The sequence below is a fragment of the Delphinus delphis genome, chromosome 2 (genome assembly GCF_949987515.2).
Source record: "Delphinus delphis chromosome 2, mDelDel1.2, whole genome shotgun sequence".
Taxonomy (NCBI): Eukaryota; Metazoa; Chordata; class Mammalia; order Artiodactyla; family Delphinidae; genus Delphinus; species Delphinus delphis.
Window position 1 is genome coordinate 100,563,633 of NC_082684.1, and position 15,304 is coordinate 100,578,936.

Consider the following 15,304-nt stretch of genomic DNA (forward strand, 5'->3'; position numbering starts at 1 on the left):
CTAAACCTTTCCCCTTCATCCTCCCAGGTGATAGGCCAAAGACCTAAGAGCAGTCCTTGAATTTTCTCATACCTTACATTCTCTACCATGAGCAAATTCTGTTGCTTATACCTTCTAAATGTATCCAGAATCTGACTACTTCATTTTTTAAAATTTTTTATTGAAGTATAGTTGATATACAATGTTGTGTTAGTTTCAGGTGAACAGCAAAGTGATTCAGTTATACATATATATTTTTTTTCAGATTCTTTTCCCTTATAGATTATTACAAAATATTGAATATCGTTACCTGTGCTATACAGTAGGTCCTTGTTGGTTATCTATTTTGTATATATATCTATCTTGTAGTGTGTATCTGCTAATCCCAAACTCCTAATTTATCCCTCTCCCTCTTTCCCCTTTGGTAACCATAAGTTTGTTTTCTGTGTCTGTGAGTCTGTTCTGTTTTGTATATAAGTTCATTTATATAATTTTTTTTTTAGATTCCACATACAAGTGATATCCTGTGATATTTGTCTTTCTCTGTCTGGCTTACTTCACTTAGTATGATCATCTCTAGGTCCACCCATGTTGCTGCAAATGTCATCAATTCATTCTTCTTCATGGCTGGGTAATATTCCTAACTACTTTTTATCAGCTAACCCCAGGCACCACCGTCCTTGGATTACTCCATTCGCCTTTTGTTTTCCCTGCCTCCCCTACCCCAACCATATGTTGCTGAACACACTCAAAGCAGATGCTAAAATCCATATAATGATGTACAAGGCCTTATATCAGGTGTCAGCAAACTACAGCCAGAGACCAAATCTGGTCAGCTGACTCTATTTGTAAATAAAGTTTTATTGGCACACAGCCACACTCTTTTGTTATGTACTGTTTATGGCTGCTTTCACACTGCACACTGCAGACTTTGACCAGAGACCCTATGGCTGGCAGAGCCTAAAATATTGACTACCTGGCCTTTTACAGAAAAAAGTTCACTACCATTGCCCTACAAGACCTGTCCTCTGCTATCTCTCTTCCTTCACTTCTGCTCCAGTCTTCCTGGCCTTCTGGGTGTCCTTAGACTTGCTAGGCGAGCTTCTACCTTGGGGCACCCTCTCTGTTACACTCCCTGAGGTTGTTTCTTCTGACTACAACTCTCCTCTCTGGAACATCCACTGCCTTCCCTCCTTCAAGTCTGCTCAGATAGTACTTTCTCAGTGAGGCCTTTCCTTACCACTCTTTCAAACTGTAATGCCCCTCCCGCCCCCCACCACGATGTTTCTGCTTGATTTCTCTTCAAAGCACCGTCGATGAAAACATTAATCAGTCGATCTAAAAAAGAAATAGAAAAATTTTATCTGAGCCAAATTGAGGATTATAACCCGGGAATAGCCTCTCAGAAAGCTCCGAGAACTGTTCTGCCTGTTAGAGGTTAAGGCACAGTTATGTAAGTTTTTGAGACACAGGGCTGTACCTTAAATGACGTATTACTGACAGTGTACACAGTCTACATCTATACCAAGTGAGTAGTGGTCATGGGTCATTGTGGCCCCTTACAAGATTAAGAAGGAAGGTTTTCTCCTAAGGAGTTGTGACCCTTGATGAGATTAAAAAGGAATGTTATCTCCTAAGGAGGTCTGATTAATGCAGATGCAGGAGACACAATACTAATGCAGAGGCCCAAATGGGCAAAGGAAACATTTATGTTTAAATTTTTCTCATCTTGCCATAAAATAGGAATTTTATTTAATCAATACTCGCCTTTTAAACTCTCTACATAATTTACGTATATTTTGTTTTTTCTCTATCTTCCTCCATCAGAATGAATTCTCCATGAAGGCAGGATTTCCCCCCCAGTCCTCATTCTGTTCACGGCCATATTTTCAGAGCCAAGGACATTACCTGGCACGAGGGGGGCACTCAATACATATTTGTCGATGAATTCCCTGTTCACGTCCATTTTCTCTTTGGTTTGCTCATTTATTCATGCATTCATTTGACACATATTTATGGAGTAATCACACAGTGCTGGCCGCTGCTGCAGGCGGTGGTAAAGGACCACAGACAGGCGCTCCGCGCTCAGGAAGCTTCCATTCGGGTCACCGTCAGGGGGTGCTGGAACCAGCTGACATCAGCACTCAAGCGCTGACTGATAAACTTTCAGTAATTTTGCCGTTGTTAAACACAGCCCTTATTTTATTTATTTATTTTTGCGGTACACGGGCCCCTCACTGCTGTAGCCTCTCCCGTTGTGGAGCACAGGCTCCGGACGCGCAGGCTCAGCGGCCATGACTCACGGGCCCAGCCGCTCCGCGGCATGTGGGATCTTCCCGGACCGGGGCACTAACCCGCGTCCCCTGCATCGGCAGGCGGACTCTCAACCACTGCGCCACCAGGGAAGCCCCATGGCCCTTATTTTAAATTATGTAACCTGGCTATATTAAACTATATTAACACAAAGAAAACTACATTTTAATGTAAGAAATATCCAAACTCACCACTCCCTAATTACCTGACTACATTTTATCATTCTTTTATTATTTTTTAATTGAAGTATAGTTGATTTACAATGTTTCAGGTGTACAGCAAAGTGATTTTATATGTATATATATATAAGTATGTATAAAAGTATATATACTTTTTCAGATTCTTTCCCATTATAGGTTATTTCAAGATAATATTGAATATAGTTCCCTCTGCTACACAGTAGGTCCTTGTTCTTGATCTATTTCTTTGCTCTTGAGGTTATGGGCATCTATTGCAAAGGAAACATTTATGTTTAAATTTATTGCTTCAGGCGGCGAACGGCATCTCCTCCGGGAACCCCAGCACGCGCTTTCCGGCTAAGTCGAGTCCACGCCTGTGTCTCCTCCCAGGAGGCCGGTTTCCTCGGACTCCAAATGCACCCCGACCAGCAACCTGCCCACGTTCCCGGCGGCCCGCCTCCCCCAAGTGCGGAGGGTAGGAGGGGCAGAGTCTCGGTTGACCTCCACCGGGTAAGCCTCCCTGGACCCGGGATGCCTTTAAAGTGGGAGGGAGGGGCGATCGATCGCTCGAGCCTCCTCTGACTGAGCCTGTGGCGGTCGAGCCGCGGGGATCGGCTGGGAATGCCTGGCGCGCGGAGCAGGTAGGACGCATGGGGCGGCCGGGCCGGGGTCGCGGGCGCTGGGCGGGAGGTGGGGAGAGCTGGCGGGTCGGGGCGGTGAGGCCGGGAGGGGGTGGGGGCGGGGACAGAAAGGGGGGAAAGGGGGGGAGGAAGGGAGGGAGGGGGCGGGAGGAGGTCAGCCGAGCCGGCGGCGGAGCCCCAGGTGCACATCCCAGGTGCTCATCCCAGGTGTGCGGTCGCGGCCCCGCGGGGAGGGCGGGCGTGGCTGAGTCCGAGCCTTAGGTTCGGCGGCCGGAGCTGCGGGGGGACGGCGGGGGCGGGGGGGCGTCCAAGCATGGACAGATGCCCGAGACTTTGGGCGATTCTTTGTGCAGGCCTGTGAGGGCGGGATAGGCATTCTCTCTCCTGGAAAAAGTTAATGATGCGGTGCTTTTAAAAAAGGACCTGGCATAGTCAGATGTTCCCTTTTTAAAACGGCTGATTTTCGATCTTAAAGAGAAGTCTTAGAACTTATCCCCATGTCATTTCTCGGCTAAGGGACACACTTGAGGTCGCGTGGACAGCTGAGAGTAGGCCTTGGTCTTATGTTCCAAGCGCAGGGTTTTTCTCATCCCATGGGATTCTGCCATTGCACGTTTTAGAGCTTACCCCCTCTGTTGTGGAATTCATAAAATGCTATTAATCCACATGCGTTTTATTTTGTAGGGAGAAGAAACTGACTAAATGAATAACATGAAGTCCAATAGAATCCTACTTTTTATCATTTCAATTCAGGGGAGTAAAAGTAAATCATTGCTGTCTTTCCCTGCTGATTTCTTGTGTTTTACTACTTGAAACACCCAGTTTTTCTAATACTCATGATGTCTGTAGGGAAATCCTCAAAAAAAAGACCTCGAAGTTTATCAAGCAGCAAAACTAAAAAAAATGAATCTAACTCTATTATTGCGTTTTTTAACAATGTACCACCTGTTAAACTTGCCTGCCCCATTTGTAGTAAAATGGTGCCAAGATATGACCTAAACCGTCACCTTGATGAAATGTGTGCTAACAACGGTGACATCACTCCAGCTGACCCTGGGCGTGCTGACTTAAGTTCAAATGTGTCCACAGTAGATTTGACCAATATTGCCTTAGAAGATGTAACGCCAGAGAAGTCGTCACCATCAAAGATCAGTTTAACCCCTGGCCAAAGCAATTCAGCAAAAATGGGCATAAAACAGCAGACCAGCCCCTATTTTAAGAGTAATGGTGACGCAGTGTGCAGAAATCAAGATGGGCTGAGACATCATAATGTGAAAGTCATCCCTCTGGGAAGCCTGTCATCTAAATTGTCCAGAAGATACATAAAGGCTAAAAGATCAATAGATAAGAATGAGGGATTCGCCAATCAGAGTCCACAGAGTTTCTCGTCCACAGGGGTTAGGAGCCTGGTGGATCAGTGTTCAGAGATGGAAGGCCAGGATCAGCTTTTGGAGAATAGTTCTCAAAAGGAAAACATGTTTGCCTGTAATTCTCTGGAGGCACCAAGCACTCCCGAACATATTGTGGGAGGCTCTACAATAATGGAAGCTGAAGGCCTAACAGCTGCACAGGAATGTGGGAGATCAACTCTCACCCCCACCTTCTCAGATAATGCTCCCGTGTTACTTTCACCAGATTTAACTCTTGGACATAAATTAAAGTCTGCTTCAGAGGACCATCTTGCAAAGCAGGAGAGTATCAAAGGAACAGATGATAAAGGTGTTGAAAACTGTGAAGGAGGTGGTTGTGAAGAGGTAAAAATGACTTTTGTTTCACAAGCTCCAACCCAGTCATCACATTGGGAGGCAAAATCTCATAATTCTACACACGATGCTTCTATATGGAGTGACAGCCAAGCACTCCCTCCAGAGGGTGACAGTGGCTTAAAGAATGAAAGCACTGACCGAACTCCTTTGGAGCAGGGGTCAAGCTGTGATGTTTCCCGTGTAACAAGTCCAGCACCGCCGGACCATCCTTACTACCTTCGGAGTTTCCTCGTGGTGCTGAAAGCCGTGTTTGAGAATGAAGAAGACAGGATGCTCTTTGATGAGCACGAGAAGGGCATTATAACTAAATTTCATCAATTATCAGGTATCTTGAACGTGTTTGCTTTCGAGGCTTTGTTTCCCCTTTGCTGCCCTGATTTGGTCTGAGATGTGATAGGCAGAAATCTCATGACCACAAGCAGTCAGTGTGGTTTTGGGAGTCCCCTGGGAGTACTCATGGGACCCACAGCCAATGAGAGTTCATCTAGAGAAAGATATGCCTGTAAAAGAGACAAGATTTTTGGGCCTGGTGATGTCTGCTTCTGCAGTATCATCCTTACAAGCTGTACTTTGGTTGTATTGGAAGCAGCTCTTTGTCCTGTTTTTGTATATTTGATGGTTGCAAAACAACCTTTCCCAGATTAGAAAAAAAAAATACAGTGTGATTTAGGAAAGTGTACTTTGCATTTCGGGCACGTAATCAAGCTGACTGTTAGGTGGTTTTGTTGTTTTTGCAGGCCATTTCCTCAAAAGTGAAAATAAAATACAGGGAAAAAACAAACCAAGGTATACTCAGGCATATTTTTTTCCTCCAACAATATTTTAGTTGCCTGGACTCTACCTTTTAAAGTCAGGGTGTGCAGGAAGTGGAAACTTTCAAGCTAAATTGGTACATTAAAAACTTTTTTGGTCTTTTTAAATTTTGTAAATTAGTACGTTTAAAAACATGCCTCAGCTCCTTGGCAGCCGGTGGTGGCTGTGAGCCAATAGCGCAGGTTTGGAGCAAGAGCACCCCCCCCCCCCACCCGCCTTGATGGCTGCTCATCCAAAGGGCCTTGATGGCTCTGTGCAACTGAGTACCTCCTGAGTAGGAAAAGCTTACTTGGGGGCCACGCTGACCTCTAGTAATAGTAGCAGGCCTGAGTCCCAGTAGAGTAAAAAAAAAAGAAATCCTGAGTGTTACCAATAATGGTTAAGAGAAAGGCTTCGGTTTTACATTCACACAAGGAAACTATGGCTCTGCTTGTGTTAGTTTTTAACATGTGGGTGATACTTCTCTGCACAGTTCTTTTTTTTTTAACATAATAAAAAAAATTTTTTTCTTTTCTTTTTTTTTTTCTTTTTTATAAATTTATTTTTGGTTGCATTGGGTCTTCGTTGCTTCGCGTGGGCTTTCTCTAGTTGCAGCGAGCGGGGATTACTGTTCATTGCGGTGCGCGGGCTTCTAATTGCAGTGGCTTCTCTTGTTGAAGAGCACAGGCTCCAGGCACGTGGGCTTCAGCAGTTGTGGCTTGCGGGCTCAGCAGTTGTGGCGCACGGGCTTAGTTGCTCCGTGGCATGTGGGATCCTCCTGGACCAGGGCTCGAACCCATGTCCCCTGCGTTAGCAGGTGGATTCTTAACCACTGTGCCACCAGGGAAGCCCTTTGCACAGTTTATAAAGTGTCCACACAGCTTCCATCTCTACTTGCACTGGCCTCCCCCGATGTGGGTGTGAATGACCCCCACTGACTGTCGTATCCGGGGTGGTCACAGATCTTTGGTTGGGTGCTGCTTGCATTCATGTGAGCAATTGTTTGAATAGCTGGTGGCCCCTGGCTTCAGTATGATTGAGAAGTAGGAGCAGTTTCCTAGTGTAAGTTCTGCAGATTCTTATGCCTTGCTCTCCACAGAGAATCATCTACAGTGTCTCTGTTGTAAAAATAACTACTGCAAGTCGATTTTGCCTCTTTAAAGAAAAAAGGGAAATAAATGTTGAAGATGTAACAAATACAGTCATACCATTTTATTTTATTTTTAAAAATTTTCAGCTGCGCCATGCAGCATACAGGATCTTAGTTCCCCGACCAGGGATCGAATCCACGCCCCCTGCAGTGAAAAGTGTGGAGTCTTAACCACTGGACCGCCAGGGAAGTCCCCATACCATTTTAGAGTTAGAAATTTAAAGATAATTTGGGTAATAGGAAAACTTGAGACCAGATTAATTAAATAGCTTGGTGAAGATCACTGCCTTAGAGATGGCCACCCCACCAAAGCTAGACTTTTTTTGGAAAATTCTTTTCAGATGATTTTCAGCCAAAAATAGAATAATGCATATTAAACCGAAAGGAGAGAACAAAATAACGGGAACCCTGGGGGGTTTCTCTTGAGGGAGTAGAAATGTTGGCAAGGAAGTGGGGAACCCGGGTCTTAGGTTTTTAAATGGCCTATAATCATTACCAACTTTGGAACTTTTTTTATGGTTTATACACTAATTATTGAATACCTCATCGTGTTTAATCTTTTCACCAACTTTGGGAAGATGGTGTTACTGCCCACCCCCCCCCTTCCTTTTTATAATAGAAGAGAAAAGGGAGTCTCAGTTCCAAAGACTTGCACAACTGGGGGGGCAGGGCTGGCTTTGCGTCCTCATGCTTCTCCTGTCCTGCAGTGACAGGCATACAGGCCAAGGAGACATCGCCACGGGACTCTGTGTTTGAAATAAGTTACGTCTTCCTAAGGAAGAAAACGATTTTCTTGGAAGATCCGTTGAGTCAGCCTCTGTGTATTTCTAACAGCCTGTTTTACTCACCTCAGTTTACAAAAGTAAATTATAGTATATGTTTTCGAGAAGAAATAGAAGGTTTTTCACTATTTTTGTCAACTTTGTTGCAGCTAGCGGTCAGAAGTTATATGTCAGACTTTTTCAACGTAAATTCGGCTGGATTAAGATGAACAAACTGGAATATGAAGAGATCTCCGCTGACTTAACCCCGGTGGTTAGAGAGTTGACTCATGCAGGCTTCCTGCAGACGGGTACGGTTTGTCCAGGGGAACCAAATTGAAAATCCGACGTAGGGAATCCAGTTTCTGCAGAATGAGGGTGATGTTAGTTTGGTGTCATCTCCTGACTGGTGCCTGGTAAATAGTAATTGTGTGTGTCTTTTTAAATTGAGTTTTGAATCTTCTTAGGAAAACAAATTATTCATGTGTTGTTAAAGCCATCCTCAGCCTGAGTTAAGACTCCTAGGATAACAAAAGATTGCCTGCTGCTGTGTTCTGATGGTCCCAGGCTTAGTCCCGTAAAGTCACCTAGGGATAGATGGGTGTCTGGGTCCACAGGGGAAACTCATCCCTCCTGGCTCTCCTTCCAGCAGGAGCTTGACTCATCTTACCCAGTTTTCTCATCTTTATGATGGAACAAAGCTGGTTTGTTTGAAGCTAGTATCGCCTCTAAAACCTTAATTTGTCCCCCATGCATACACAGGCAGCTCTTAAAATTTGCAGGTTGATTGTCTCAGGAATTGTTTCACTGATTTAAGCCCATGTGAATATGAAGTAACCTTGGTGGTCTCATCAGTAGCTTTCACTAGGTCCCTACATGTGTTGAGTACAATATTGTACTGGAAACGTGGGTATAAGGAGGATGAAAGATGTGAGTCCTGGGTTCAAGTTGTTCACAGTTTAGACTGAAATAGGGGAATCAAGCCAAAGCCAGACGGTTTCTGTGCGGCAGAGTTTGTAGTGCAGAGCAGTAAGTAAGTGCAGTTAGGGTGACGTGGTGGGCCTGGCTGCGGGGAGTGGGGAGCCTTGGGGGGGAGGCCTGGAGGCTCCGTGGATGTGAGGGCTTGTAAGGGATCAGGCAGCGGGACCCCGGGTTCCCTCACATCAGGCCATCAGGGGCACTGGAGAGCTTGTGTCCTCACCTGACCCGGAAGATTAGGTGCAGGTTCCAGAAATCTACAGGTGTAACAGGCAAGCCAGCTGAGCCTTGACTTACCTTTATTTTTTAATAAATTTATTTATTTATTTATTTATGGCTGCATTGGGTCTTTGTTGCTGCATGCGGGCTTTCTCTAGTTGCGGCGAGCGGGAGCTACTCTTCGTTGGCTCACAGGCTCTGGAGCGCAGACTCAGTAGTTGTGGCTCATGGGCTTGGTTGCTCTACGGCATGTGGGATCTTCCCGGACCAGGGCTCGAACCCGTGTTCCCTGCATTGGCAGGTGGATTCTTAACCACTGTGCCACCAGGGAAGCCCTGAGCCTTGACTTACCTTTAAATGACAGTTAAGCAACAAAAGCAGAACCCCAGTGGCCTAACGCTGCCCTCAGTCCTGCCCAGGTCCCACCGTGGTCTGCACAGCCCAGTGGGGTGTAGCCCTGGCCGTCCCCTCACTCTGCTCCCTGGGTGCTCTGGCTGAGTGCACCCCTCTTTCAGAGCCTGTGCCTGCTCCCACTCGGCTCACCCCCTCATGTCATCCAGCTCTGCTCCGTGTCACCTCATCAGGGACTTGCGTGACCACCTAGTGTCAAATACGGCCACCTCCCGCCAGTCCATTTTGCCTTGCCCAGCTTTGCTTTTCTTTCTTCTTTTTTCCTAGTTCATTCTTCCTCCTTTTATTTATTTATTTTAAAAAATTTTATTGAAGTATAGTTGATTTACAGTGTTGTGTTAATTTCTGCTGTACAGCAAAGTGATTGTTGTACATATATGTATTCTTTTTATATTCTTCTCCTTATGGTTTATCACAGGATATGGAATATAGTTCCCCGTGCTATGCAGTAGGACCTTGTTTTTCATCCATCCTATATATAATAGTTTGCATCTGCTAATCCCAAACTCCCAATCCATCCCTCCCACCCCCCTCCCCCTTGGCAACCACAAGTCTGTTCCCTATGTCTGTGATTCTGTTTCTGTTTCATAGATATGTTCATTTGTGTCATATTTTAGATTCCACATATAAGTGATATATGGTAATTGTCTTTCTCTTTCTGACTTACTTCGCTTAATATGATCATCTCTAGGTCCGTCCATGTTGCTGCCAGCTTTGTGTTTCTTTGTAGCAGTTGTCACCCCTGACATTTATTATGCTAGGAGGTAAGCTCCCTGTGGGCACAGATGCAGCTTGTTCACTGTATGCCCTGGGCAGGTGCTACCTGGCAGGCAGTGTACACCCAGTGAGGACTTGCTGCCTGGAGGAAGATGGCCCTGCCCTAAGCTGTGGATGCAGTGAAGCCAGAGACCAGCCAGCTCTGATTCAGCTGCATCCCGGGGGTCAGGCTTGCTGTCTGGGTCCCCTAATAGTGTGATGTACACATGTGTGCCGAGCAAGTGACCCCATGAAAGTCTTCTCAGCCCCAGGCCTGTGTGGAGAGAGGACAGCTGATGAACAGTTGACTCTGACCTGCTCTGGAGAGGCCCAGCCGTAGGTTCTGTTGTGAGCGATGTACCAGTGGCTATCCATGTGGGTCTTTATTTTATTCAGATTTTCTTTGAGAAGTTCTGTTGTTTTATAGCCTTTGTGAAATATCTGTTTTCCGTAATTTTTAACAATCAGTTTGGCAAACTAAAATTTCTACAGTAGCATTTCATTTTATTTGCATGTGAATTTTCTTCTTAAAGTAAATAAATATAGAAAACAGTAAGCTTATTTAAAACTACTTTAAATTTTTTTTTTTTTTTTTTTTAATATTTCAGAATCTGAGTTGCAAGAACTGTCTGAGGTGCTCGAGCTCCTTTCTGCTCCGGAACTGAAAGCCCTGGCAAAGACCTTCCACTTGGTGAATCCCAATGGGCAGAAGCAGCAGCTGGTGAATGCGTTTCTCAAATTGGCCAAACAGCCTTCAGTCTGCACTTGGCGCAAGAATCAGCCTGGCATTGGTGCAGTGATTTTGAAAAGGTTTTGTGGCTATTGTTATAGTAAAAACATTTGAAATGTTGATAGCACGTATTTAATTTATTTATTTTTATTTATTTTTAAGCTGCGTTGGGTCTTCGTTGCTGCGCATGGGCTTTCTCTAGTTGCTGAGAGCGGGGCCTGCTCTTTGTTGCGGTGTGCGGGCTCTAGGTGCACGGGCTTCAGTAGTTGTGGCATGAGGACTCAGTAGTTGTGGCTCGTGGGCTCTAGAGCGCAGGTTCAGTAGTTGTGGCGCACGGGCTTAGCTGCTCCATGGCATGTGGGATCTTCCCGGACCAGGGCTTGAACCCATGTCCCCTGCATTGGCGGGTGGATTCTTAACCACTGCGCCACCAGGAAAGTCCTGATAGCACACATTAACTCTTATGATGGGTGGTACGTATTTTCAGATTGTAATTGTTTTTTTCAATTGCAGTTAGGTTGAGAAGGCGGTGAACCATTATTATAAAGACTGGATTCTTTCTTGGTTTATTATTCCTAATTCTTAAGATACCACACTGATTTCTAGGACCAAGAAAAATCAGGAGGCAAGAGATTAGAGGCACTAGGCCCTTGGCAAATTCTAATATTTTATTATTCAAGAAAAATGCAGTTTTAACTACTATTCTTATAGGAGTTTGGAATGTTGGTCCGCTGGACCTCCTTGGGACTCTGCATGGAGAGGGAGGAGGAGGGTGTTTTCTGGCAGTCTCTGTCGGTGAATGGTCCTCAAGTAAATGGTGGTGTGATGGGAATCCCACCCCTGTGTCCTCTCGGCTCTGGTGGTGGCACTGATCTCTGCACGCCCCAGGGATGCCACTCTGCTTTTGACTTAATGGCTTTTGGGCTGGTAAGAAAGTGTGAGGTCCTCCACTAGACCAGTGGCTCTCAGCTGGGCGCGACTGTGCCCTCCAGGGGACACCCGGCATCGTCTGGAGTCGTTTTCATTGTCCTGACTAAGGTGGGTAGTGGGTGCTACAGGCATTTAGTGAACGGAGGCCAGGGACGCAGCTGAGCATCCTCTAGTTCACAGCCTGGGCATCCCACCCCCAGGAAAGAGTTACCCGGCCCGGATGTCAATAGCGAAACCCTGCCGTGTGTGGTGTTGCAGTTGTTGGAGCCGGAGGGCCCTGGGCTTAACATGCCGCCTTACCAAGAGCCTTTGGTAGCGATGTTCTACATAAATACCTATTATTTCATCTCAAGTGTCACTGGAGTCAAGATTTGAGAATTGCTAGTGTCAAATAGATAACACTTTCATGAGTTTTCCTGGTATTTCACATGTTGAGGACCAGCGTAAACCCTATCCTGCTCTTTTATTGAGGCAAACAGTGCGTGAAATCATTTGCAGATACAATTTCATCTAATCCTCACCGTGTTCCTAGGTGGGGCTCTGAGCCCCAGAGAGGTTAAGAAATGCTTTAAGTCACACAGTTGGAGGTGGGAGATTTGCTTCAGGCTTAGAATAATGCATGCTGTTTAGCTTGAAATAATTTGTGAAATCTGACATCCAAATGCTTAAAAGCCAGAGAGTTATTTCCATATCATGTATTTTTCAGAGCTAAAGACTGGGCGGGACAGTCTCTGAGAGTGTGTAGAGACCCCCGGGCTGTGTTCTCCCGGGTCCTGCTGCTGTTTTCACTGACCCACGAGGTGGAAGAGGAGGAGGCGGCCTGTGGCGGGCAGGGCCAGCTTTCTACGGTACTGCTGGTCAACCTTGGCCGCATGGAGTTTCCCAGGTATACCGTCAGTCGGAAAACCCAAATCTTCCAGGATAGAGAGGATCTCATCAGGTAAGGGCGTGTTTGCTCTCTATGAAATCTGTGTATTTTAAAATTTATGTAGAAGGCTTTGTTATTATTTTTTGCCATCCACAACAGAAACATGAGTTCATAGCCAAAATCGTTGTTTTAAAAAATTTATTTATTTTTAAACTTTTGTCTGTGTTGGGTCTTTGTTGCTGCGCGTGGGCTTTCTCTAGTTTTGGCAGGCGGGGGCTACTGTTCGTTGCGGTGCGCGGGCTTCTCTTGTTGCAGAGCACAGGCCCTAGGCACACGGGATTCAGTAATTGTGGCTCACGGGCTCTAGAGCGCAGGCTCAGCAGTTGTGGTGCACGGGCTTCGTTGCTCCGCGGCCTGTGGGAATCTTCCCGGGCCAGGGCTCGAACCTGTGTCCCCTGCATTGGCAGGCAGATTCTTAAGCACTGTGCCACCAGGGAAGTCCTCACTTTTGATTCTTGATTTAAGGTTTATGACTCAAATTTAGCAGAAATTGATTCTGATATTTGATTTTAGGAAAGTTGTTTAAGTGTTGTCTAGTATGTGCTTTAAAAAATAAACTCTTGAGATTATTGTATCAAAACAGGGTCAGTATAAACTGATTTTAGCCCATTTTGCCATAGTTATCAGGAAATTCAATATCCTATTTGTGTTCAGTTAGAATAACTTTTTTAGTCAAATCTTATAGTAAGAATATTTCTTCTGACTGTGCTTTCTTTCGTCTCATGTCCTTTTACATCTTTGTTTTTAGTGACTTGGTGCTGTTCTCTTTGGTGAGAACTCTGAAGCCAGGTTCCGGTCTCTCTAATGAAACATGAATCTACTCTGTGCCTCAGTTTACTCATCTGCAAAATGGGGAGATAATAGTACCTTCCCACAGATCTGTGCTGATATGTGGAGCGTGCTTAGAGCCTGGCCTGTGGGGATTGCTCAGTGCGTCTTAGTGGTAGAATTGTCATCATTACCGCGTATCTAAGGGAGGTTGCTTTTCAGTTCTATGGTTGACAAAACCATGGTTGACAAGTTCAGAAGTGGGGAGGCTAGGGAGAAAAAATAAACCATCGTGTCTTTTTTTTAGAAAGTAGTATCCTATAAATGTTAAAAATAAGTCAACATTCTTTTGTTATGCAGAGGGCTGTAGCACGGAAATAAAATCTGGTTGAAGTGACTTCAGGAAGGGTGATTATACAACACCAGTAGTGTGACACCTGGCCTGAGGAACCTTTCCCACCACCTTGGTACTTGAAATAATTGATCCTTTCTTTTCTTTTCTCATTTATTCAGTGCCCATGGGTTGAGTGTTGAGTACCTATTACGTGCCAGGTGGTGGAGTTGCAGTGTGAACAGATAGGGTCTTTGCCGCCGTGGGGTTACGCTTTACTGGGGAAGACAGGAAAGAAAACAGAATAATATGATAACTGCGGGGCAGGCTGGAGAAGTCCTGTGTAGATAGTGCGAGGCAGAGAGTGTCCCCGAAAGGTTGGAATTGAGGCTTGAGAATGAGGAGGAGCCGGTCCTGCAGGGGTCTGGGTGCCCGCGCCCAGGCTCCGTGGGCAGGAGAGAGCTTGCTGACCTCTGGCCGGAACCTCAGGGGCCTTGTGAAGGGGAGGTTGGGCAGGACCGCAGGTCAGGGGACGCTGGGCCTCAGAGCCCCGGTGAGCCGACTGGGTCATATCCGCTGGATGGGGAGCTGGGGAAGGGGTTTAGGCAGGCGAGGGATCTGGTGCACGTTTTACAAAAGTGTCCCGTGGAGTGGCGGCTGGGGGGCGGCAGGAGGCTAATTGAGCGTTGGTGGTCCGGATGGAGGTGTTGGCTGGGCTGGCAGTGGCGGGCATTGTAGAGAAGTGAACGTGCGAGATGTTGGGGAGGAAAGGAGTGAGTTTTGGTGTGGGTGGTGGCGCCATCAGATGAGATGGGGGACGTGGGGGGGGGGGCTGGGATGCCGTGGGGGGATGCCCCCAGCCCCATGACTGAAGCTGCCCCGTGTGGTACTGGGCGTGCCGTCAGGAGCCCAGGACGGAGCTCGGCCTGGGGAGGAACTGGAGTCACCAGCACGTGGCCGGGGATGAGGTCCCTGAGGGAGAAGAGGAGGAAGGAGCTTGGCAGCCAGCGCCCAGGGGCTGGGCAGCACATGGGCGGCGGCAGGGAACCAGGGGTGTGTGTGGTGGGCGGACCTGGAGAAGAAGAAGGTGTGTCAGGATGGGGCTCGATTGAACGCCCGGAGGAAGGGCAGTGAGGTCGAGTGGGATGGCCCACTGGGCTTCGGAGAAGCAGCCCCTGCTGTGGCGGCCTGCGACGGCAGGGCGGTCTAGTTCCCTGGTGTCTTCAGGGTAGGAGATACTCGTGTGTGTGTGTTTGTGCACGTGCACGTGTAGATAAACCCATAGAAAGGGAGAGGCAGTCGGTGGAGGAGGAGGAGGGGACCTCCTGGGCCCTGGAGCACCGGCGGGAGGACTGGGATGTGGGCAGGGTTGAGGCTGCTGTGGTGGAGGCTGGGGACCCCTCGAGCAGGGCTGGGCCGAGGTGTGCGAGCACGTGCCGAAACCAGCCGGCCTGGCTCTGCGATCGTCTTCAGCACGATTCGGGGAGTTGGTGCAGGCCCAGAGGAGTGAGCGGCCAGGGCACCCCGACCACGGTGGGGCTGTGGCCGGTGTGTGTTCTTCCCCAGGCGTGGTCTGTGGGCCTGCAGGACAGGAGGCGCTATGGCTGGGACAGGGACCGTGCTGGAGGTGGGGCCTTGGTGAAGGTGCGGAGCTGCTGTCAGCAGTGAACGA

The 15,304-nt window shown here is 47.1% G+C and overlaps 1 protein-coding gene across 1 annotated transcript in view; it reads left to right on the forward strand.

Moving 5' to 3' along the window:
* The first annotated feature begins 3,066 nt into the window (after window positions 1-3,066).
* Window positions 3,067-15,304, forward strand: part of FAN1 (FANCD2 and FANCI associated nuclease 1) — a 28,274-nt gene continuing 16,036 nt past the window's right edge. The window contains exons 1-5 of the mRNA XM_060005304.1: window positions 3,067-3,112; window positions 3,797-5,203; window positions 7,752-7,892; window positions 10,554-10,755; window positions 12,312-12,545. Coding sequence (XP_059861287.1) covers window positions 3,949-5,203; window positions 7,752-7,892; window positions 10,554-10,755; window positions 12,312-12,545 — 1,832 coding nt within the window. The 5' untranslated portion in view covers window positions 3,067-3,112; window positions 3,797-3,948. The remainder of the gene's footprint in view (window positions 3,113-3,796; window positions 5,204-7,751; window positions 7,893-10,553; window positions 10,756-12,311; window positions 12,546-15,304) is intronic.